At 39.5% G+C, this 25,330-nt stretch overlaps 1 protein-coding gene across 1 annotated transcript; it reads right to left on the minus strand.

The window, feature by feature from the left end:
• Positions 1-509: 509 nt before the first annotated feature.
• DGCR8 (DGCR8 microprocessor complex subunit) lies at positions 510-24,995 on the minus strand. Its single transcript, XM_063144384.1, has 14 exons — positions 24,781-24,995; positions 18,380-19,405; positions 17,822-17,981; positions 16,180-16,322; positions 14,300-14,582; positions 13,259-13,456; positions 11,931-12,032; positions 11,057-11,155; positions 10,037-10,119; positions 8,989-9,089; positions 7,395-7,501; positions 6,500-6,627; positions 5,572-5,685; positions 510-4,168 (listed from the first exon to the last, which is right to left on the minus strand). The coding sequence occupies exons 2-14, from the start codon at positions 19,097-19,099 to the stop codon at positions 4,085-4,087; spliced, it is 2,322 nt and encodes a 773-aa protein (XP_063000454.1). The 5' UTR covers positions 19,100-19,405; positions 24,781-24,995; the 3' UTR covers positions 510-4,084.
• Between the last annotated feature and the right edge of the window lie 335 nt (positions 24,996-25,330).

A 25,330-nucleotide genomic window follows, 5' to 3' on the forward strand; every position in this document is an offset into this window, starting at 1 on the left:
TCTAAAAGCTGTTTTGTCAGCACTGCAATAAGATGCAGCCCCTTAAGGCAACTAGCTAGCACAAGGAGTTGGATAGAGCAGAGAACCAAGGCTGAAGAGTTATCTACCTTGGCTGCATGAAGGTGCTACTATCCAATATTTACAAGTAGAGTTTTAACATTAAACTGAATTAGAATGATTTGTAAATGATAATCATTTTTAAAAGTATCTATAAAATTGCAAAATGCAAGCCCCAGCTTAAGAGGACTTTCTGTCTTCTCTCACATGGAGTGGGAGGGCTGCATACACTCATCATCTAAATAAGAAGTGTGCTTTCTTTTAAGTACTATTTTAACTCACTCAGTTAATGGACTAAAATGTATATATTGATTGCCAAAGTTCTCTTTAAGCAGGTGACAGTCCTATATAAGATACTGATGTTGAATTCAATTATCCACAACAGCCCCTCCTGAAGAATGATTTTTTTAAAAAAATGCAGTGAATGAACAATGATCTGTAGTACCAGTTAATCACAGAATCTTATGCAATATCAAACTTTATTGCTCAAAACTAATATTTGGGGGAGAAACACAAGTATTCAAAGACCTAAAACAGAGACTCGATGAAGGAGGCTTTATAATTGTACCAACTGATTACTGGCATCAAGGAACTGCACTCGACATATAATTCATACAGCATCCAGTAACATCAAGTTGGTCACATTCATGTTCAAAATACAATACTGTAATTAATCACTGTAAGTTGTTCCAAATGGCAGGCAGATTGGCTTAATTTGGAACTGTTCCCACAGGTGCTATTAATTTCCCAGTTCTTTCCTCAAAACTCAAGCATACAGACTAGTATAAAATGGAAACTGGGCTAGAAGGAAATACTTTTTGCAAGTGTTACAACTGTTAGAACAGTAGATTTGGTTCCAGCAGCTGAGAATCCAAGCACTAAATCTGTTAATTAAGCTTAGTTGAGCCACTAGTAGTTTTAAGTGGGTAGCATCTGATTTCCCACTGAAGTGAGTAACTTTCCACCCAATATTAAACATTCAAACAAGCACAAAATGTATCTTTCCAGTCAGTATCTTACATCTCTCAAGCAGCACATAATATGCAAAGCAAAAGCTATTTCTAGAGGATGGAATGGTTGCTTATTTGTGAAGTTCATCCATATTAGTGTATTCATCTAATGAAGGAAAAAAAAACAGGTCTTGAAGCAGTTCTGCTTTAGGCATTGTTAGGACTGAAACCATGACAGTCAAATAACTAGAAAAACCACACGTTACAAGTTACGCAACAATTTCGGATGTCTTGAATCACACTGCATAAGTATTCATGCAGAAGCGGAGGTTAATGTAACAACCCACCTTCTATCATAGCAGCTTGTGCTTATGTGCAAATGCAAGACTGTTTACACCTCAAACAATAGTAAACATCAGAAATACAAGAATACTTCACAGTGACAACAGCAGTTACATAGTTTGTTCCAGCACTTATTGCGCTTTGTCAGAACATCTTGCCAGAGAGGCTGCAGCACATAAATTTTTATTTTATTTTAAAGAATGCATAATTTGTACTAGCCTTTGGTTCACAATGATGTATCTCAATGTTTTAAGGGCAGTGGTAACCTTTGTAGGATTTCAGATCTTGGCAGACTGAGGTAAGACTAAAGATGGTCAGTGTGGCAAACACTTCTAGAATGAGGCATTCATGGATACTGTGCAGATAAGCCTGCAAAACATTCTGATTTGGGGGGGGGGGGAATATGCAGGGTGTGTGTGATGTGCTGGGGAAGTGCTGACAAACACACCACGCTTCCCCACCCACCCCGATAAAAGTATGATGCACGTGTTAAAAAAAAAACTATTTTAAAAGGCAAAGAAGGCTATTTGCCTTCATTAACTTTTTACTATGAGATCAGTAATCAACAAAGATGAAGCCTAAAACTAGAACATAACACAGCGGCACTGCATTTAGAACAATGTCCTACTCATCCGTTGTAGGAGCTGCAAATAATGTCTTCAGGAGAGATGGCGAAGGAGCAAATTTATTTGCACTGCAAGTATTGTTTGTGTACAGGTAAAAACATTTCAGCTGGAGTGGCAACAGGTAAAAGTCACAGTGTTCGCATAGGCTCATTACTACTGTGAAGATTACTAGGAATAAGCATGACATACTGGAAACACAGACCTCCAAGTAATCTGCCTCCTGTGGCTCAATAGAAACACTATCAGCTTGGGCAAATGTTCAATAGCATTTCATTAAATGATTTGTTTCCAATATTACATGGAATCTCCCATGCACACCAAGCTCTCTCAGTATTGGTGGCCCAAAACTGGGTGAATCAAAATGGCTATTTGCCAAGCAGTAACGTACATCATAAAGGGTACATAACTGTAAGAGAATCTGAGCATTTCCCTGGATTACAAATTAGGCATAGAAAGGTGGTTTTAAGACTATACAAATAACTGGTCTACCAAGTCTTATATGTACCCCATGATAAAATTATTGCTTTGCAAATGGGCATCTGTATCAGATGTTTAACTGAGTAGTTCACTAGTAGAACAATGAACCTTATGCCTCCTGATGCATTACTTTCCTGCCTGCTGCAGCAGGGGACATCTGGAGGTGGTATACCTTAAGCCAAATGACCGCTGCCAATTAAAGACGTATTAGGAGATATTTCAGAAAAGGGGCTAAAGTCAGTGGCACTGAAGTGGATACCTAACCATTTTTGTAGTGTTTTTGGTGTAAAAAAAAAGTGTAAATATATTTCTGGAATAAATTATTGGATGAGAGCAGGGTGGGGGGTTTGCTACTCAAAAGTATTTTGTAGCCAAGTACTGACAGCTTAAGAAACTGTATGTAAGACAACACTTGCATATTTATGTTCTTTATTTCAACTCAATACAACGTTTGCAGAAGGTCTTATTAAAGTCCTCCCTGATGTACCCCAACTTACATTCTAATAGTTTCCACAGCAGAAACTACTCTGCAAATGCTAAACATTTAGTAAAACAAAGCCAGTGAGAACTTTAAAAAAAAGTGTTAAAACTACTCCAGTGATTTTCCTGACCTCCAATAGTCAAGCCACAAAGGAAACAGTTTTTCTTTTGTTTAAAAAACCATATGGTGCAAGAGATGCTATTACATTTCTGTTTTAAGTGATGGAACTCCAGGTATATTTTAAAGTTGCTTTTCAACTGGCATCTTAAAAGTGACAGAAAATGTAAGTCACTAAGTGCTGCTGCTGCATATTCTCAGTTCATTCTGATGAATCTTGTAGAGGGTTCTCTCACAAGGCTCACCAATATGAACGGAGCAATGGTACTTCATCAAGGTTCAGTGTAGCAAGCACATGAAGAGCCATATATTACTGTCCGACTTGTACGTAAACAATCATTTTCCTATGCTAAAAAAAAAAACCAATTAAAAGGTGCACACGTTGGTGCTTCAACAGTGCCGGGTACCCTTCTTCTTGTCCAAAGAAAAAGGAGATTGGTGTACCAGGCTGTTAAAAATCCTACACCTGTCAAAATTCATGAACAAGCAGCACTACTGGCCTAACATTAATGGCATTTAAGAACATTGCTTTCCACAATGTAGCTGTTAAAAGTGTTTGATCAGTGCATATTATTCTGTGCTGAAATGCAACAAAGCTCTTCTTCGGGGGGAAAAAGTTGTCAGCATGTTCCTACAAGAGCGTGTACAGTTATATTCCTATATTATACATTCACGCCACCCTTTACTTAGATATTCTGGATTTAATCTTTAAACACATCTATTAAAGACAGCATGGATACTTTTATGGGGTGAGGGGAGTGGCTTGCTTCAGCTTATGTTATGTGAACAAGCCTGCCTCCTGCCCTCTCTGCATTGGCCCACGGAGGATTTTGCTCTCTGGTATAAATGTAAATCGTGGGAGGTAAAAATGCAACGTTCCGTACTATTGCCATGTTGCAAAAGAACAATGCATATTTGGAGCCACTTGGATTATTGTTATTTTGCATTCTGAAGTAAACTAATTCTTAATTGTTGGAAAAAACTAGTTTTCTTCACTTTTTTTTTTATTGCTCCCCACTTATCACACCTTCCGGTCACACATCAACAGTACACAGAGGCTCACTGCCAGGTTGAGCAGATTCTACAATTGTCATCTTCGGTTTCTTTCGTGTTTCTTCCTAAAAATGTAAGAAACCAACCGTAATTATATATAAATGTGATCCTCACTGGAGATGCCAACACTTTAAATTATTTCCACAGAGAGAAAATTCAAATTTAGTACTCTTTGCTCTTCACATACTGATTACTAGAAAAACTTTACAGTGAGATACAAACCTCGTTCTCTTGAAAATATGGAACACAAAAGATGATTTGCATGGAATGATAAATAAGGATTCTGGAGGAGCTTACTGTGAATGAGCTCTGTGCTGACACGTACAGCCTGTTTACTCCCATTTGCCTCATCCTGCTAGCATGAATAGTCAAACCAGAATTATTATTTTTTAGCATGTTGTCTGAACCAGAGATCCTGGGATGTCGCTGCCAAATAAACCAGGATTCATAAGTGAGTAATAAACCTCAGTTTATGATCTTGGCTTGTAAAGGAAGCAACAAGCTAGCATCCCCAAGTTCATTCAATGCACACACAAAATAATTTTTAGTCTGTTTAGCTGGTTGTAGTAGCAGGAGGAGTCAAGTGGGAGCAAACAGTTTGTTCACAAGCTACACAGCATGCAGCTCATTCAAGAATATTGGGTTATTATTCTGTGCAAAGTCCACTTCAAAACAGCAGCCACCACTCCAGAGGGCAAGTGAACCCATAATGGAACAGAAAGGAGAAAGTCCCCATTCACGCATTTAATCCTCTGAGTTGAGGACAGACTTTCAATGACTGCCTGGAAGGTATTTGTGCTTGCACATCACAAGTGCTAAAGTAAAACCACTGATTTAAGAACCCCTGAAACAAAAGAACCTTAAAGTGGGAAAGTAGTGTGCAAGCCAGTTGTCTACACTTATGGACCACATGGGAAGCTGTCCCCTTTGTATGGCAAGATTTCCATGCAAGAACAAAAGCCAGCCTCACAATATGGCCAGTTGTTGCAAATTAACTGGCACCATGTAGAAGCTGCGATCACAGCAAGATTCGCAACAGTCACAATAGCACAGGAGGGGTTAGATCCAGAGAGAAGGGTTCCAATCTCAGAAGGTGCCTCTGTGGGATTTCCCCTCCTTCCTTCAAAACAGCCTCCCAACACTATATATATTTTTTGTGCTGGAAAAGATGCTAGGCTGATGAGGAAGCAGGAATATCTGCTTCTACCAGTCCAGCTGCTTGCATCCAACCTGAGATATTCTAAAGTGTTTGTATTCTAGACAACTAATTTGTTTTTTAAAGGTAGTTTGATAAAAAAGAATGCAAGAATAAAAACTATTTCTAAATACATGGCCTCTCAAAAAGACCTTAAATATCTTTAAGGTACAACAATAATTTACTAAACAGCACTGTAAGTATGACTTTCATGCTTGTTCTCAGAATTGGAAAGCGTAGGGTTTTTTTTTTAATTAATATGCACACACTCACTCTTTCTTGTGCCAATTTCTTCATTTCTTCCTGTAACTTGTTCAGAATGTGGAGATTTGGCTTGTTCTTTTTGGCATACTGCTGAAGTTCTATCACACTTTTATCAGAAGTCTCCTGCACAAGAGCATAACAATTAAAGACTAAAGCAAAGCAAAAGCTCCCATGGAGAATTTTCTTCTTCAATAGGAATAAGGTTACTTCAAGCTATGCAATCTATAATCGAATAAGACAATATTGCATCTTTAAATGAGAAACGTGTACCCAATGTACCAGTTCAGGCACCAACTCACAATCGTGATTCCTTGATTTTTAGTTGAAAGCCAAGTTCAAGCAAAGGGCAAGATTATTCAGACTGCAGTCATACAATGACTTTCTATAATCAATATGGATGTTTCTCTCTTTGTAGTTGGTTGGTTGACTAGCTTTTGGTTCACCAGGGCGTTCCATTTTAAAATAGCCTTTCTCCTAGGGTGGGAGAGAAGTTCTCTTTCACAGACAAACTTTTTTGGTTGATGATCTAATATTGTGCAATGTTTGTATCGTGTCATTAAGTGCTGCTATAGCATTGCACCCACAGGCACAGTAGTATTAGCACTCATAACATAAAGGAATCCATTTAAGCCTCAAAGACAGCCGCTTGCTGAGTTCCACTTATGTACAGTGGAACAGACTATTTAGATACTGAATGAACAATAAATTTCCCCTAACAGAAACCAGCACAATGCCCTATAGCGCATAGTTTTGCACCCATCCTCAAGTAACAAGCCTTTTATTTTCTTCCATGTCATTTCATGGGAGCTCTTCGCTTTTACCAGAGCACTTAATGGGGCAATCAGAGACATAATCTAGGTGCTCTAATGCCTGTCCTCCTAGTCACAAGGCATAAAAAGATATCAAGAATACAAACCTTCAGAGATATATATCTTACCTGCTTAACCATCTTACTGCTCTCTCTACCATACATGCGCAATAAAGAGCCCCAATTTTTCACATGTGGGTGAAGCAGCTGAAGGATTTTCTGAGATGCCAACTGTTTTCCAACTCGCTTGTTTTTACCTGCACAATCATCACAGAAAGAAGTTTAAAAATCAGGCCCAGTATGTTTAACAATCCGGTACTTTGTCTAAATTAGCTACTGTACTATATCCTTTTTAATCATATAACCAATTCTGAAATGATCTTTGCTTAATCATATTTGTGAAACAAAAAGGCTACAGCAGTTTCAGAGCTGCTGAAAATTTGTACCATTTTCATCTGCATCATAGTTACTAGTAGATGTCACAGATTAGTAGTAGCAAGAATTAAAGTCAACACTGGACAATGATATAACCGGCCCTCAAAACAACATACTTCCTTTCCAAATAATTCAATCACTGGGTTGGTTAACTGCCTATGAAACTGTCAATGAGAAAGTCATAGACAAGCTGCTTGCCAGTGAAGGAAGTGCTCAAATTAAGAAGTATTCACAGGTACAGCAAACCATGTGTTAGAAAATTGTATCTACAATCCTCCATATCAATTATGCATCCAGAAGTTCAATCATATGTCTTTTTTCTATTCCCATTGATTAGAGAATTAACAAATTGCAAGTCCAAAACCTTAGAACGTTTTAGTTTCTCAATACCATGAGCTGTGGTTAACTGCTCTGAATTCAAATGCCTATCTTAAGTTGGTCTCACTGCCATGAGACAAGTATACACAAGAACACAGAATAAGCACACATTAAGATTCAGGAAAATTAATTCTCATCATATGCCAGATAATCAAGCAGAAATTAAAAGAACATTTCTGTCAAAGGAATTCAAAATAGCCATCATACTTACACCAGCCACGCACAGTGTGTTTCCCACATGTCATGACATATTCACTCTTCTGATTTTTACCAGGAATCACTTCAAACTTTATGGATGTGTCACCCATGCCATGATTTCTTAAGGACAGATGGAATATTGTTAGCATCTTAGCCATCTATTTATAAAACCCAACTGAACCATGTCTGCCCAAAGATCTTCCAAATGTCAGGGATTTGGCTAATGAAGAGTTCCTTAAAATTGTATTTCTGAAGTACAATTAGTGTTTTTTACCCAACATTCTAAGCATCCTCCTGACAACATTTAAGCTTGTCACTTGTGTAGAACAAAAGGTTTGGCCAAGAAAAAGGAAAAAAAGCTTCTAACATCTGATGTGCAAATGCAAACGTACGAAGATGGACATTCCAGCCAAAGTTATGAGCATTTAAATCCCAATGATTTCAAGCTTAATTCTCTTTCATTTAAATTGGTGGGTCTGAAGTGCTGGATTGTGTCTGAACAACCAATAGCCAAGCACAAGAATAAACAATGGTACACCTCTCTATTCACACACAACTAAACGAACATTCAGTGCTGTGACAGGGAAAACGGAACGGTCACGTTTGGACAAGTTCTGAAGTGGCACTGCAGAGCAGTGTGAGTAAGGTTATAGGCAACCTCCCACAGGGCAAATATCAAAGCACCGATCTCCCCCTACAAGTTTTTATTTCACTTGCATGTGAGAGCACAAGCGGAACTTCTTGGTTTAGAGCTAGATGCTTGAACTGGCCAGTCGTTATGGAACATATGAAGCTAAGTCAGACCCTTGGTCTATCAAGCCTCTTGTTTGTTGACACTGATTGGCAGAAGCACACAGACCAGCTGCAAGGGCAATAGGTACCACCGGAATTTGTTACAGGGGCTGACTCCTAGGTACTACTGGACATCAACTATCACAGGTTAGGGGCTGTCTGTAAGCACCTCTCAATCATGAGGCTGGGATGAGGCTTGCCTGGCGCCAACATTGTTATCTTTTCGGCGCCAGGTCAAGACTTTTCTCTTCTCCCAGGCATTTAACCGCATTTAATAACACTAAGTTTGTCTTTTAACGGACCCCAGAACTGTTGTTTTAAATGGATGTTGTTGTTTTTAAACTGTTGTTCTTACGTTTTTGATGGGTTTTAAATTTCGTATACTTTTTAAATGTTTACTGTTTTTAACTTCTGTAAACCGCCCAGAGAGCTTCGGCTATGGGGCGGTATATAAATTAAATAAATAAATAAATAAATAATTAGGAACATAGGCAGCTGCCTTACGCGGAGTCAGACCCTTGGTCCCTCTAGCCCAGTATTGTCAATACTGGCTGGCAGTGGCTCTCCAGGAGTTCTTCCTGCCCTACGTGGAGATGTCTGGGATTGAACTTGGGACCTTTTGCACGCAAAGCACGTGCTTTGCCACTGAGCTACAAGCCCTCTCATCGTGCTAATGCTATGTTATGGATGGACAGACAGAAGAAGAGATGAGAGTTTTTATTAATAAAAAGTGCCCCTCAGCATACTGGTTAAGGGGACCTGAATTTAGAAATACCCCTTGATCCACAAAACATATTACTAGCACACACCCTTACCTTTTAAGGCACTCATGAAGGATTTGATATGGAGACAAGAGTCCAGCTTTACTGGTCAGTTCATATACCCGTGAGTCCTCAATACTGATATGGTTAAAATACTATAACAAAATTGGTACATCGTTATCACTTAATGGTCACACACACTGATTCTTATCCATTACTTGGTATGTGATTACAGTTTTGGAATACCATTAGCAAAGATTCAGGAAGTCATGATATGTTTAAGCCCAGCCTTAAAAAGGAAAGATTTGTGGGGAAGGAGAGATGTGGGGTGGGAGAAGGAGACATGATTCTCGATCCCTATAAATGATACCAGGTACATGGAACAGCTGTATTCGGACTAATGTTAGTAGGCTTGGAACAAACTAGGATTTCACACCGCTGTTTGAAGTTGGTTTAAGATCCTGGTTTAGTCTAGGGAACTATGATTAACCAAAGACTTCTGGGCTCAATAGCAGCATGCTGAGGAAGGAAGAGAAGGGAAGGGGCTGCATGCATAGGCACAAGGCTTGTTCACATCTCGGCTAATTAAGCCAAGATACGATCGCTCAAACATGATCAAGAGTTGCTCAGGTATGTCAAGCCCAATAAAATTTTATCTTAAATACACACAAACTCTTTGCTATTCTGGATACAAGCTAGTAGGAAACGTTTCCAAATATAGGAAAGCTCTGATGCTATCAATCGGCCTGACACAGTCAAAGACCAACTAGTAGGAGGAAAGCTGCAAGAAAGAAATGCATAAATGTGCGTTTCCTGAGGACAATCACCTGACAAAACGTGTTTAGATTTTGTCTACAATTATCACTATTTACAAACTTTAATGTCAAGCACTATAAAATATCTTCAAAGTGCATATGTACATCCTTCAAAAGCGCTAGTAGTTATTAAAAGAAAACCTACACAGAAGCGTTTTACACTGGAAATGAGCAATGGATCATAACCCCAATACAGCTGTAATCCTGCAAACATATTTAGGAGTAAGTCTCACTGAACTCAAAGGGACTTACTTCCAAGTAAACATGCAGAGGACTGTAAACCATACCTCTAATTCCTCACTATCTTTGGGCTTTTCCTCAGAAGTCTGTTTCACAAAATCAGGAATGAGGATTTCCAGAGTAGCTCGGGCTGCAGAAATAAGTTATTGAAATAGTGACATGTTGCAGTAATCCTGTATTCTACCATCTTAAATTCCTCCCTGAGAATGCAAATGATCATAAAACAATTTCCCAAGTATAGTGGGGAAGAGATTTCTATTCTACAGCTTTTGGGGAAATCTCTGTAATGATATAACCGGGTTATCTGCACAGCATTTACAGAAGTGTCATTAAGTAATATGGCCACAATCCACCAGGCACTGCTACTATGAACTCAGCACCCATTTCATCTGGGTTCTGGCCAAGAGCCACTGGCATGGAAGGGAGCACAATAGCAGGACGGCAATTCTGTTAAGACTGTTTAAATCTCATTGACTTATTTTATTTATTTATTTATTTTATTTATTACATTTTTATACCGCCCAATAGCCGAAGCTCACTTTAAACAGAGAGCAGTACTGCAACCCAAGGCTGGTAGTCAATGACTGTTTAAATCAGCCTTGGGTTGCAGTACTGCTCTCTGTTTAAAGTCAATGGGATTTAAACAGTCATTGATCACCATCCTTTGCTTCCCTTGTTTTATTATTGCTTCCCTTTATTTTATTATTTATTTGATTTGCATCCCACCTTTCTACCAAGAAAATGGCACTCAACACATTCTTAAGCTGTAAATCTCAAATGTTTAAAAACCAGTAAACAATTGATTTCTTCATTTAAGAATGATATACTGAATTCTAAGAACATAAGAAGAGCCGTGCTGGATCAGACCAAGGGTCCATCTAGTCCAGCACTATGTTCACACAGTGGCTAATTCTATCCATTAAAACTACATGTACACCAATCCAGCATATATTTATTATGGAGTAAGCCCCATTTAACACAGGTGAACTGACAAGCATACATTATTTGCACTGCAGTCTTACTGGCAATAGCAATCAATATGTGTTACTTCAGTATGTTTACATTACCAGCTTTATTCTTGGCAAGTTTCTTGCTGCTTGCAGTTCCTGCCCCATAAGTCACTCCATCAATAATAACTGAGGCTCCAAAAGGCTCACTTGGGTTCTCTTTAAAGAGGGAGGAGAGGAAATTGGAAGTCACTATATTCTACATAAGCCCTAACCTTATAATACTAAGCTGCAGAGAAAAAAAATCATTCTTGTGAGGTATAAGAAACCTGTTTTGGCCATATATGTAAAAAGGTTGCTTCCATCACATGGAATAAAAGTTAACATTTCCCTAAGTCATCTGACTGTAACAGAACTAAGTTCGGCATTCTAACATACAATCTGAAAATACAGCAGACTTCCTATTCAAGGATGCACTTTTAGATTTAGGATTCTCTTGATTGTATATTAGCTGGTCAATATCCTAATGTCTTTTGTTTTCAAGGCCATGTGTTTATGATTAACATTGTGAACTAACATTAATTAAATGTGTAAGACCTGGTTTAGCTTGTTTACCTCTTCCCTCACCATCCCTTTCTCCTTTTACATCTTGTGTTTTAGATTCTAAGCCTAACGGCATGGACTGTCTTTTGTTTTTTTTACTAATCTGTTACTTCTCCTGAGATCCGTATTGACTGAAGAGCAAAGCAAAAAAAGTTTTAAAGAAATAAATGCAAAGCTAAGTGTCTTCAATTTACAATGAAGTAGATTTTCTTTCCAAACCTCCAGGAGGACTTTTTTTTTAGTTTGCATTATTTCAGGCACTGAAAGGAACGAAAACATATTGAGGAAGAGGAAGTTTTATACAGTACTATCAGTTCTTCTGAACTTCTTGGCTCAAACTTAGATATTATATCAACAATCACCCTACAAAAACATTATGCTGAAGACTTACCACATTCAAAGAAATTGTAAACAGGTCGAACCTTTAGGACTCGTTGCATATATTCATGCAGGATGCACACTTCAGATTTCCCATTGGGATTAATAACGAACTCTAGAAGAATAAAGAGATTTCACGGATGCAGTTTTGAGCCTTTGAGAAATTCACTGCTAGAACAAGTGTCTCCCCCTATGCCAACCTCCCACACCACCACTATCTTCACTCCACAACCTACGGATTTCAGTTTGGTGAGGACACGGAGACTGGCCTTCTCTGCAGTGGCACCCGCCCTGTGGAATAATCTTCATTCTGAGGCACGCTGAGCTTCAAACACTGGCGCGTTTTAAGTGTTTATTGAAAACATATGTTTGCTCTGGCCAGAAGCTATCTTTGTACCATCCTCATGATAACTAGTGTGTGGTCTTTTTTGTTTGCTTGTTCTTATTCTTTTATAATGTGCTTCAAGGTTTCTTTCAAATGAGAAGTGGTATATAAATATTGCTAATAAATAGAAATGTAACAATTTCCAGATTAAGAGTCTCCTGATCATAAAGTTAGCCTTCCAATACAGCTTGTCCAAACACAGATTACTTCAGCTAGTTTGCAGATTTACTCAGTTTGGTTGGAGGAGCAGGCATGTATTATCCTCTTCTACCCCTCCCCATGGTAAAGGGTGGCTTTTTTGGGGGGGGGGGGAAGAACTTCCCCTGGAAACAGCCTCTGCTTGAAGCACCCACGTCACAAACCACCTTAAATGTGTAGTGGAAGAGCAGTGTATCTGTTCCTCCACTGCACAAAGGGGATCATTGGATTGGCATGTGCATACACTACGCCCTTAATTCCCAACTACTCCATATTGGAAAATATTTACAGAACTCCTCCAAAAACAGAACCCAATGACTAATAACTGCAAGAATTAGAATGCATTCTCTCTCATGACCAGTTTACTCTGAAGACTCATCTAAGAAATGCCCTTTCCATGACTTGTTCTGCCAAGCAATTTGTGTTTAAGGGGGCTCAGACAGAGTTACCTGCGAGCTGAGGGGTTGAAGCTGATAATATAGCATGAGGGTCTGGAGCTCCAATTAAAAAATCCCATCAGGCATATAAAAGCCCTTGGGTGAACTTAAAGTAGCTCTTTGGATACTAGCCATAGTGTTCAAGGAAGGCCACTGCATTCTCCTAACACCAAAATAAAAATGAATTCCACATTTTCCAGTGTTAAACACAAACAGTACTGAAACTCAACACATTACTACTGTTAAACTGCCTCAAATACTTTAAGTCAGCAGTCACAGTGCTAATATTTTAAATAAACTAAATACATCAAAATGACCTACCTTTCTTCGTGGGTGCATCTTGTACAGACAAAGTAATAAGTTTCTGATTGGCTGGTAAAATGGGTCGTTCAGACTCTGCTTGTTTCCTCTTCATCTCGCGGTTGAACTGTCGTCTCTCAGCCCAGGTTCTGAACTTCTTTACAGTTACTTGTTCAAAATCAAAACGTTTTTCAAGGTAGTGTCTAAAATCTTCAAGTTCTAGGAAAAATAATCAATCCTGGTTATTCTGCATACTCCACCAAAAGCTGCCACCTTCCTATTAGTATGACAGTGACTAAATAAAGCTTGATATGTAAGCTGTATAAATTATATGAAAATATGACTCACAGAAAGATTCTCCATGCTATAATTTGGATCAGACAAAAGCAGGGCTAACAGAGCTTCATTTCAGATTACTTAGGTGGTGATCAAGTCCTAACAGCACTACAATTGTATGACTGTACCATGTATGTTGGAGTATTTGAAATGAAGTTTTATCGAGAAGTTTTATTTTGCATGCTCCATTTGTTAATGTATGTTTCTCAGTGGAGGTCAAACAACAGCAGCAGCACATAGCAATCCCAACTAAACGTGGTACATCCAAATTATATTGAAAGCATGCAGGAAGAAGGAATACCTATTTGCAAATTGACAAATGTGAGCATACAGTCATTTCCTGATTCCCAGTTCAACATGTGCAAATTTCCTCAGTAGACTGAAACAGCCCCATTTTAGTCTATAGAGGAAAGTTCTGCAGATTTTGGGAAACTTGTACAAATCTCTTGTTCGTGCAAACCAAACAGTGATTGCAAACACAAACGGAAACCGGGCATGAGACGAGTAGCAAGATGATATCTGGAGAATCCCAGTCATCTTGAATATTCCTCCTTTGCCCATCTCTATACCGAACTGGCATTCAGTTAAAAGTAGTGAGTACACCACCCAGGCATCTCCGAGGTTTGGAACCCTCCAACTCATGAGTGTCGTGGCTTCCACCAGAAGGTAGCCTGGAAAATGTAGCTAGATTGTGAGTACATGAAAGTTACCATTTTCAGCACTTACCTATTGATTCATCTTTGCACACTTCAACTTTGGCCTTAACTTGACCTAAGGCTCCTTGTGCTGCATCTCCCCCAGATGGGTCTTTCTCATCTAAAGTCCCAGAATCAGCAGCAGTGGAGTCCGGCTCCTCTGTTTGGCAATCCAATTCTAAAGACTTATCCGTGAGTTTTATAGGTGATACTTCACCATTTGGGGTGATATCATTACTTTGTTCCCTTTCCTCATTTTCCTTCATTTTTTTATAATGCAAACAAGGAATGCTACTCAAAGGAGGATCGTGCTTCTGCAAATAAAAGTTCAAATATGAGAACAAGTCTATAAAACCCAAATCTGGTCATTACCAATGGTATTCGCAGTGTGCTATACAGCTGCGCTATCACTGACTGTACACAAAAAGGGAGAGAAGTCTCAGGGTGCTATAGAAAAGTTTACTGTGCAAAAGTGTGGCATGTTTCGGCCTCTTGTTTTTTAGGCCTTCTTCAGAAGGTCGTTACAACGTTTGCAGAAATAATTAACAAATTGCTAGTCAGCATCACAAGATAATTTGTTGTTAATAATTTCTGCAGACATTATAACAACCCCCTGAAGAAGGCCTAAAAAAACAGGAGCCCGAAACATGTTGAGCTTTTGCACAATAAACTTTTCTATGGCATCCTGAGACTTCTTTACCTTTTTGTGCACATCTTGAATGCTCACCTGCCTTGCACCCTCCTATCACGGACTAGCAATACTTCATAATTCTGAGAATTCTGTCTAGTTTTGCTACATGAAAAACATATGTTTAAAGCAAACATTTGACATCACATTATAAAACCAGTTGGTCTCTGATTCTACAGCATGTTACCCATGTCTTTTCTGTACTATCTGAAGTGAAGTTGTGTGTATATATAAACACACAGGTGCACAGATAGATAAACAAATGGGAACGACACCCTGGTACTTCCATTGTGCAAGTGATCCTGAGTGATCGACGTTCCTTCCAATATTTTCAGTAATAAATATTATTTGTTAATGTTCAGTTACTGAATTATAAATACAGCCATGTAAAAGTGCATGCAATCCATAAGGCACTGCGACTGGAATACTCCTACAAAATGTCCATTTTAATGAATGATCGTGCAGCAATATCACTTTGTAGATTGCAGTATTGTGAAAAATTAACTTTCTTTACATTGTTGTCAGCCCACTAGTTTTCTCTTCCTTTTGCTAATGTAATTCTTAGAAGCATAAAAAGAGCCCTGCTAGATCAGATCAAAGGTCAACCTAGTTAAGTATCCTGCTTTCCACATTAAGAAACCAGATACAACCATGAACAACCAGATACATCCAAGAAGCTCACAAACAGGACCTGAATGCAACAGTCCTCCCAGGAACCAGTATTCAATGGCATACTGCCCTGAATATGGAGGTTCCATATAGCAATCACAACTAATAGGTAATGATAAACCTATCCTCCATGAATAGAGAAATTGCTCAATCAATAAACAATGATACATTAATAAATCTAATTTCAATACCAATGACTCAGGGTTTGTGAAGTTAGATCATTTTAGAAAATGATCTAATATTGTTTTGGGATACAGGGAATGTCTAACATAAGTACATAAATGACATTAAGATAGACCATACTTTTTCATCACATTGCTATGAGTGACAGATTTTGAGGTCTTTATATATAATTTGGTTTATCAACTTACATAACAATCTACATATACACATCTCCTAAGTAAAATAAAACTAGGTCTTTACACACAAAAATTCAGAGACCCTCTGTTAGTAATACCTTTATTAATTATAATAATAAAAACAAAACAAGACTCTGCAGAAACATTTTTATATCTAATAACTTAAATTTCCCAAAATGATTGAAGTTTTCATACCCTTATGCTTCCTGTTCCCAAGAAATAAGGTCTGGACCAGGTAACAACTCTGGATTCTCTGTGCAAATATACAGGAATGCCTGAGTTATGGAATGTCATGATCCATCCATCAGGCAAAGGCTCTGTAGGAGGGCGGCCACGACCTAGAGAGAGAGAGAAACTACTCACTGTACTAGCCTTCCAAAGCTTGTAAATACAAAGCTTGTGAATACACCTCCCATATTCTAGTTAATAACCAGGATGGCATGAAACAAGGACTCTGCAAATTGATTTTTAAAGTACCCTGTTGCCATACAAATGCACTAAGATGTCCCATGCAAGATTTCATAAAAGATTAGCTCAGATGGCATTTCCAGCCTGTATCCAAAGTTTAGAGCCAATTTGCCTTTCATGATGAAACTAATATCCTGTATTTTGATCAGCAAAAAGTGCATGAAAGCAAAACTGATATTCAGTTTAAAACTATACAATTGCATTAATTTCAACATTCGTCTTCCACAATATATGTAGGACTTAAACTCCCCCCCCCCCCAAGCTACTTTGGCTCTCACACAATCAGCATTCCATATCTCTAAATTTAATAAAGAATGTGACTGCTTTTCCTTCTGACAAGGGAGAGCCAGTGTGGTGTAGTGGCTAGAGTGTTGGACTGGGAGTCAGGAGATCCAGGTTCTAGTTCCCACTCAGCTTTCTTCAGCAGGACTGAAAGCATTATTACAATGTATTCATTACAAATTCAAGTTGTTCTCTGTAAAGCAGTGTCAACTTTGCATTCAGGCAAAGTATTTCAAACCTTTTTCCACATCACAGATTAACTTTATTTAGGCTACAATCTCATGTACATTTATTTGACAAGTCCCAATTAACACAACTTACTTCTGAGTATACTTGCAAAGGATTGTGCTGTAAGTTTTGAGAGCTACCGATTTGAGACAGTGTATGGCCACATTAGAATAATAACTGTAAATTCTTTCCTGCTTGTACAGCACCTTGCAAATTTGTGCTCTGTAATAGCAGGGCAAATATAGTACCCTTCACGGATTTTCCAATGGGTTATTGTCTAAACACAGTGCTTTTTTCTACAAGATGGGTTACCATGTTGTCTAGACCAAGTGCATTTTCTGCAGGGCTGCTAGTTAACCATGCAGCGTGGCTTGTTAACCATTTTGAACAACCCAACAATAAGCCATGGGTTCTCAAGCTGAATTGTTAGAGAAAAATAAACCACACAACATGGTTAACATGTCACCTTGAGGAAAATGCACTGTGTTCAGACAACACACCAACACACCCTGTGGAAAATGCACTGCATTCAGACAACATAACCAGGCCCTTGTGAGATTTTTAAATTCAAGGTAGGTCTACATAACCCGTGTGACTCTCCAAGCCCAACACATCCTACCAAGCAATGTATGGTGGCCCATGAGAGACTTCACAAAGTTCCTGGATTTACTACCTGCTTGGACTGCAGAATCAGAGGTGCTATCAGGCATGGCTGGTGGGCTGCGTTAGGACTTGGCAGGTCAAAGGCATAATCTATGAAACTGCTTGCTTGAAAGAATCAGCATCTTTGTGAGTATTCAGATCACTAATTGCAAAAATGTCTATATATAGCATTATAGATAACATGTAATTAACTTACTTTTAAGAACAGTTTTTATTTTGGTCATCATTGGCTGCACGCTTGTTTCACCATCAGACTGATGGTCACTCTCCCCTCCATATTTCTCATCAATTCTCCTTTTCTTGGGAACACAAAGACCTTCTTCCAGCAGAGCATCCACATCATTATCAAATTCATCCTGAAAAACAAATTGTCAGATACAGTGGCCCTATAGCTATTCTCCTCCCCAGACTATCCTGACACAGGAAGGCAAGAATTATTATTTTCAAAAGTTATCTACAAATACTTATCATCATCATAGGGCAACTAAAAATCAAAGTAGCAAACCTCTCAATCTTACTAAACACTTTTTTGATATTCAGGAAAGAGATGAATAAAGACCACAGCCTACACATAACGTAGCACCTCATCCATTCTCAGCACTGTCTAAATGTGTCTTTTTATGGTTAAGGAGCCTTAAACATCCAAAATGTGTTAATAAAAAAAAGCTACCTTAATAAACGTTTTAGTTAACACAGATAAATCCTGTACAGGCTTCCCCCCTCTCCCCCGAAATTAGGAATAGAATTTACTTACCTCATAAGAATAGTTTAAGGTCTCTTCATCCGCTTTGTCTCTCTGAACGATTGCTTTAGATGTAAAACCTCCTTCTTCATCTATTTCCATCAAATTGTCAGTAAAATCTTCTAAATCATCCAGAACTGCATACTCCACTCGTTTTTCCTGATCTACATCGTTTTCATCCTCCTTTTTCTCATCATTTTCACCAGCTACACATGTAGTTTGACCATTACTACCCCCAGCAAGAGGACAAGCATGCATATCCCCATTGACATTATTAATACCTAAATCTGAATCTGTCTCATAAACTTGCTCAGCTCCAGTGTACAGCACTTTTCTGTCTTTACTTCTGCAGCTCTCTGTAAAGCTAACACTAATCTTTACATCTTTAAGCAACTTAAGATCAGGGGTGAACTTTCTAACTGAAGGCGCGTGACGAGCAGTTCTTGGGCTTTGGTCACTATTAGGATCTACGATAAGACGACTTTTGTAGCATGAAGATCCCTTTGTGAGAAGCTGTGTTCTGTCGACAGTGTGCACGTCCCCAGCAGGGGTATCTGACTGTCCATCACCACCAGAGCCAACGTCCATTACCTCTGCGTCACTGGACGTTTGCAGGGGAGGTGGTGGAGGCTGTTCATTAGGCGGCAGTGGTGGGGGACAAGAATGGTTCTCCACATTCACTTCTGTTGCCGGCTCTTTTGGGAGGGGAGGTGCATTTTCATAATTCTCCATTATTAAAACTTACAAAAAAACAAAACCAAACCACCCCACAAGGCTTTAAATTAAAAAAAAAAGGCAAATAAATCTATACTCCTAACATGCAGAAGTCCATCAAGACAGGATTTGTCATGCTCTATTCAATAAGCAACACTGATGATTCAATTAAGCTGACTACATTGTTCTTTTCATTAATGTAGACAGCTTTCAGAATCACTGTCTCAATTACTGGAAATCACAATGCATTCAGCTTAAATAGCTGGTGTCGAAGCAAAGAGCATCTTCACTGGCCGCATGCAGGTGTCCTTTTCTTATTTCAACCTAGGAAGAAAAAAAAGGAGTTGTCACAGAGAAGCTTTAAATCTCTATTGTTTTATGATTACGAAGTACACAAAACTCAGTGCACGACACAAAACTCAGAATGACATCAGTTTTAACTCTACGTTGTTAGAAAGCATCACAGCCAGCAATATTTATGGTTACCCAATGAACCTGATGAAGCAAAATGTTTTAAACCAGGCTGTGCAAAAATGGTTATTTTTTCTTTAAGTCTAAGCAACAGATTGCTAAACAGACTGCAACAAACTGTTATTGGCCCACTTGTTGTAGAAAGCTAATACCTTCACACAGAAAATATTGCTTTAGAAAGACATTACATTATCTTTTGCATAAGGGATATTTAACTACCTATTAAGTAAATTCAACAATTCTAAGCAGGCAAGTAAGCACCATAATGCCTCGCAAATATTAATTTTACCTAAAGAAAAATAAACCTGATATTCAGAGCCAACCTAAACGAATTCAACATTGGTACGATCCCAGTGACTTACACCACTGTGAGCAATCCCATTATCTTTGCAGTTATTTCACACAAGAACGATTTCCTACATGGAAATCTTGGGAAATGCATGTTATTTCTTAGGCCCGTTCCTGCTGTGCAACAAATGCATACATTTCTGCAGAAGGACTAGTTATGTATAATGATTAAGAGCACAGCCTACAAGAAAAATGATCCAGGATTCAAATCAATACTCTCTGCATAGTCTTCAGTAAGCCTCAGCAGACCATACATAAGGTGCCTGAGGTTACAACAGTGACTACCTTTACAGATTGTAGTAGGGATAATTTTAAAATTATGTGTAGTGCTACATAATTTCCCCTTCCCACTATAAAAATCCTAACAGCAGCTAACAAATTGATAAAAAAAATATTTCTACTGTATGCATACAGTCTCAATCTGGGCTTTTTGTACTATGTACTACAAAACAGACATGTGTGAATCACATGTAACCATGTGAAGTACAGCAATTTGCCCAAGTAGTGCAGCACCCATGGAGAGATAGACAGTAATTGCTTACCTGTTGCTAATTGATTTCTCCAAGTCCCTCTATGTAAACCCAAACAAAAGGTTTTAAGTTCTCTTAATAGCAAGGAATAAATGAATTACTCCCCCTCACCCATGCCCCCAAGCCCAGAGGGATGAATCTGCTCGAGTCAAAATGTTAACAAGAAGAACCTCCCCAAATATTTCAAGAGAATCAAATACGCAGCTTCAGCACAAGCCACACTCCCTGTTGCTCCTTCTAAGGATGAGTAAATTTGAAAAGATGGGAGACAGAATAGATACAAGTGTTTCACTCCCTCAATTAAGTGTATTTTGAAGGAAGAAAGGTAAATAAACACAGATGAAAGTCTAGAAGTTCACTTCCAAAATCAGTAGCATTGAAGAACTTTCCTGTGGATAAATTGGAAGCAAGCTCCTGCTTGCATAAGTTGGAAATGAACAATACTGTTTTGATCAGGGTCCCAAAAGTGAGAAATGTCCATCTAAGTCAGGTGAAGATAACCCAGTGCCCTTCAGATGTTTCAGACTACAGCTCCCATAATCCCTAGTCACGCTGCTGGGTTTATAAGGATTTTAATCCAAAACATCAGGAGAGCATGGGGCAGATTGTTTTCCAAAAAGGAATAATTTCTAGTGCTTTATTTTTCTGTGGAAACTTTCCTTTTCATAAGTTCTTCAGTAACAATGAATGGATACCAACTATACATACAGCACTAGACAACCATGGCAGTTTCAAAGTTGTAAGTAATGTTTTTCAGGTGATTATCTGTAGCAAAGATGTGAAAGAACACCTATATCTCATTGAAATACATATATATCTCAGGGTGAAGTGGAACTAATAAGTAGGGACAGTGAAAATGAAGGTTCCCCTATTAATCTCAGAGTAAGAGAGTTGAAAGTCAAATGAAACAGATGAGCAGTTGTCAGCATGTCATACAGAGTTCATTGGGTTACTAAAATGTATTAATATGTCAACATTAATAATATATTAATACATCATTACCTTTGTTTTTTTAATTTAAACAATATAAGGGGAGTTCATGGTATCATCTTTAAATTTTTACAAGTATTCGGATAAAATATTTCATATAATGTAACATTTAAATCACATTAAGTTGTGCTTTAATTTCCCCCTGTAATATTTCACACTAAATATTTATGGTGCATTGGGACAAAATGTTAACACAGGGTACTTTGTTTAGCTTCTTTGTTTATTAAACACAACTGAAATAAACATGGTAAATTAGATTACTTCCAACGGCATCAATTTTCTGGAAACCTCACATTACTATGCCTCTCCTCAATCTAAGCTGTTGTATGGATAGAGTGGGTGGGGAACAGATATACCACAATCACACTTTCTATGAATTACACTGTTTCTTCCAGAATTTGAGCAACAGACAGATTAAGAGCATTATTAAATATTATGATTGTTCTTGAAAACACTGATGCACCAGCAATATTTTCTGCAGCAAACATGTAGAGTGCAGAACTTAATTTCTGAAGTACCTGTGTATAAAGATCTGGGAAACCTGGGCTAATTAAATTCTCCAGGCACATTTTTACTCCACACTTGTCTGTTGAGGAGACCCCCACTACAGGAAACCAATGTTTCCTGTAGCAATTCTAGCATATAGCTCTGCCTACATTGTTTTCCAACTAAATAACTGTCAAAGATTTCTAACCTGGGATGTCTAAAAGTCCCCTCCTTTTACATTTAAGTGTTTTGGGGAAACAAAACTATGCCAGGTTAACACACAATTACTACTCAATCCTAAATTTATTTACCTACAATTGAGAAGCAAGTCCCTCTTTCTGAGCAATTATTACAAATTAAGTGTGTTTAGGCTCACAGCCGTAGTTAAATGATTGGAAAGTGTTGTACTATTTCAATATAATTTTCTCTCCATTATCCTTCACTCTCTAATTAAACTAGCCTTGCTTAGCATAAAAATGTGTTGTTTCATGTTGCAGTATGAATAAAACAAAAAAGAATCCAAGATTAACAGGAAGCCAGGCTCCCTGCTCAAACTGCCTGGATGACGTAGCAGTACTGACAGGAAGGCTAAGTTAACAGCTTTTGTAGGCTAGTAGTTTCTTGTAATGATTTCCAAGGTTGAATTAAGGCTGTTGAGAGTCGCACAAAGCTTAGGCAAAGCAATCATGTTTTGAAAGAACATTACAACGAAATCTCAAAATTCAAATGTCTTGTCTCTAGACTACTCATCAACATCCCAAAATCATTTCTAAAAAGAGAGCTCCTAGACTTCATAATTTCATTAGTAGCACAATAAGAGAAATTATTTTAAGGCATTACCAACTGGGACACTGCTTAGACAATTTGCAAGTTGGATGCACAAATATCCCAACATGGTCTTCCAGCATCCACTCAGCCAATCTCTAATTTGCTCCTGAGTGAGAAACAGCTTTCACCCTTTTTAAACATTCCAAGCCACATGTTCAAGGGCTGGCCATATATATGACTGCAAGTAAAGTTCTAGGATTATCTTCTTTAAAAAAATTGGCCCTGCTTCTATACCTCCAAAAAACATAACGCTACTACTTAACGGTATTACATAAGAAGCTAGGATACCTGAGAATCATTTCCCCCCCCCCCCCCACTTCAAAACACAAGAACACTTTGAGACACAGAGATGGTCCAGCCTATAAGAACTGTGAAGGTACAAATTTTGATTGGGGACTAGTTCAACACCACACATACTCCTAAAGGTGCAAGGACTAGCTTGAATTTCAGAGTGAGGCACAACTCCTTTCAAATAATAGCAGGATAGGCTGGGTAGAACAGCTACCTCACTATCTTCCTGGGAGAAATTAAAAATTTAGGAAGAAGGCTGGCTGTTCATCAACATCCAAGAAACAAGGCAGATGACGTATTATTTTTATGTTACTATATTGGAAACCTCTGTGAGTACTCTTTTAAGAGTGGAACTGCTAGATATAAATCAAGCAAGTATACCAATGTGGCATTTTTCTTAAATTTTGTACTGCATGGCAATATGTTCTTATGAACTAGGCCCCACTTCATCAAACACGCAAGGATGCCCATCTGAAAACTCTTAAGGTAAGATGCTTTTGACCAAGTGGGCTCTAGCTAAGGAAAACTCATGTCACAATAAACCTGAATTTGTTTTAGTGTATTTGACAGCAGAAGGTTGCCTGTTTCTCTTTGTTGCTAAAAAGAGGAAAGAAACTGGAAGAATTGAATCGGATCCCTTCTGCATGCCTGACAAGTGGTCTATCACTGAACTATAGCTCAAAATTGAAAGGGGGGGGGGGAAAGAGGGGCGCCATTCATTTTCACCTGGGCTTTTTGAGTAAGAAAAAATTGGGCCCTTCTTATTTCATAGAATCATAGAATAGCAGAGTTGGAAGGGGCCTACAAGGCCATCGAGTCCAACCCCCTGCTCAATGCAGGAATCCACCCTAAAGCATCCCTGACAGATGCTTGTCCAGCTGCCTCTTGAAGGCCTCTACTGTGGGAGAGCCCACCACCTCCCCAGGTAACTGATTCCATTGTCGTACTGCTCTAACAGTCAGGAAGTTTTTCCTGCTGTCCAGCTGGAATCTGGCTTCCTTTAACTTGAGCCCGTTATTCCGTGTCCTGCACTCTGGGAGGATCGAGAAGAGATCCTGGCCCTCCTCTGTGTGACAACCTTTCAAGTATTTGAAGAATGCTATCATGTCTCCCCTCAATCTTCTCTTCTCCAGGCTAAACATGCCCAGTTCTTTCAGTCTCTCTTCATAGGGCTTTGTTTCTAGACCTCTGATCATCCTGGTTTCGGGGAAGAGGGGAGAAGCGTGGCGGCCGAGTGGGCCGAACCTCCTAACCGTTTTATGACAACCCCTCAGCCTTTGGTTCTATAGTTAGATCATCTCCATGATCAAACTATAATTGGAGGGAATCCGGGGCTGGGATGTGTTCAAGGCTCCCTCATACGTCCAACCCCTTCTCCCCCACCCACAAATGACTCCTACCAGCATACAGAAAAGACCGGGGAGGAGAAGGGAAGAGAGATGCCCGCCTCGGCCTCATTCAAAGCCCTCCCGAATGACCCGCAACAAGGTCCGCCCCCCCCCACCGAGGAGGCCTCAGAAGCCCCCTCCTCTCCCCGGAACTCCCAGCCGGAGAGTGGGGAAAAGGAGGCTAAGCCGAGGGGGGTGACGAAGGGAAAATCCGCCGCCCCCCCCCGCCTGCAATAGCCGAAAAGCGGCGCAGGGCCTGGGCCGAGTGGGCTCTCGCGAGTCACGACCGTGAAGGAAGGCGGCCAGGCCGCGCAAGGCCCCGTCCTCTTCCCCGCGCCCGGCCGGAGCCCACAGGCCCGGCACCCACCTGGGCCATGCCCGGAATGTCCCCGCCGCTCCTCTCTCTAGGGCTCGCGGTGTGTTTTCTCCTCACCCGACCGCCACCAAAGCGGGGTAAGGGGTAGAAACTGAGGCGGGGGAGCGCCTTCTTCCTCGTCGCCGCCTCGTCTTCTCCGTCGCGGAAGCCTTTTTTTTCGCCCCTTTCTCCCTGCCCCCTCAGCGAAGTCGCCTTTTCACGGCCGCCGACGCCGCCATCTTTAAACGGCTCTAGTTCCCAAAAGGGGCTCCTTGGCTGGGACTTCTCCCAGCCAATCGCCGTCGAGGACCGGCCGCGTTCTGGCTCCCGCTTTTTTTCCCCATTGGCTGGAGGCCGGATCGGCAGCCGCTTCTGCGCGCGGCCGCCAATAGAAGAAGAAGCTGGGTTGCGGGAAGTAACCAATAGGAAGGGAGGGGTGGGGTAAAAGGCGGTTAGGAAAAAGAAGGCGGGATAAAAGGGAGATGGGTTGAGCGTCTGTTTGGCCAGGTGTTTGCTGGCTTTACGTCATCATCATTATTATTATCTGTTAATAATAATTACT

Source organism: Elgaria multicarinata, chromosome 18 (assembly GCF_023053635.1).
Source record: "Elgaria multicarinata webbii isolate HBS135686 ecotype San Diego chromosome 18, rElgMul1.1.pri, whole genome shotgun sequence".
Lineage (NCBI taxonomy): Eukaryota > Metazoa > Chordata > Lepidosauria > Squamata > Anguidae > Elgaria > Elgaria multicarinata.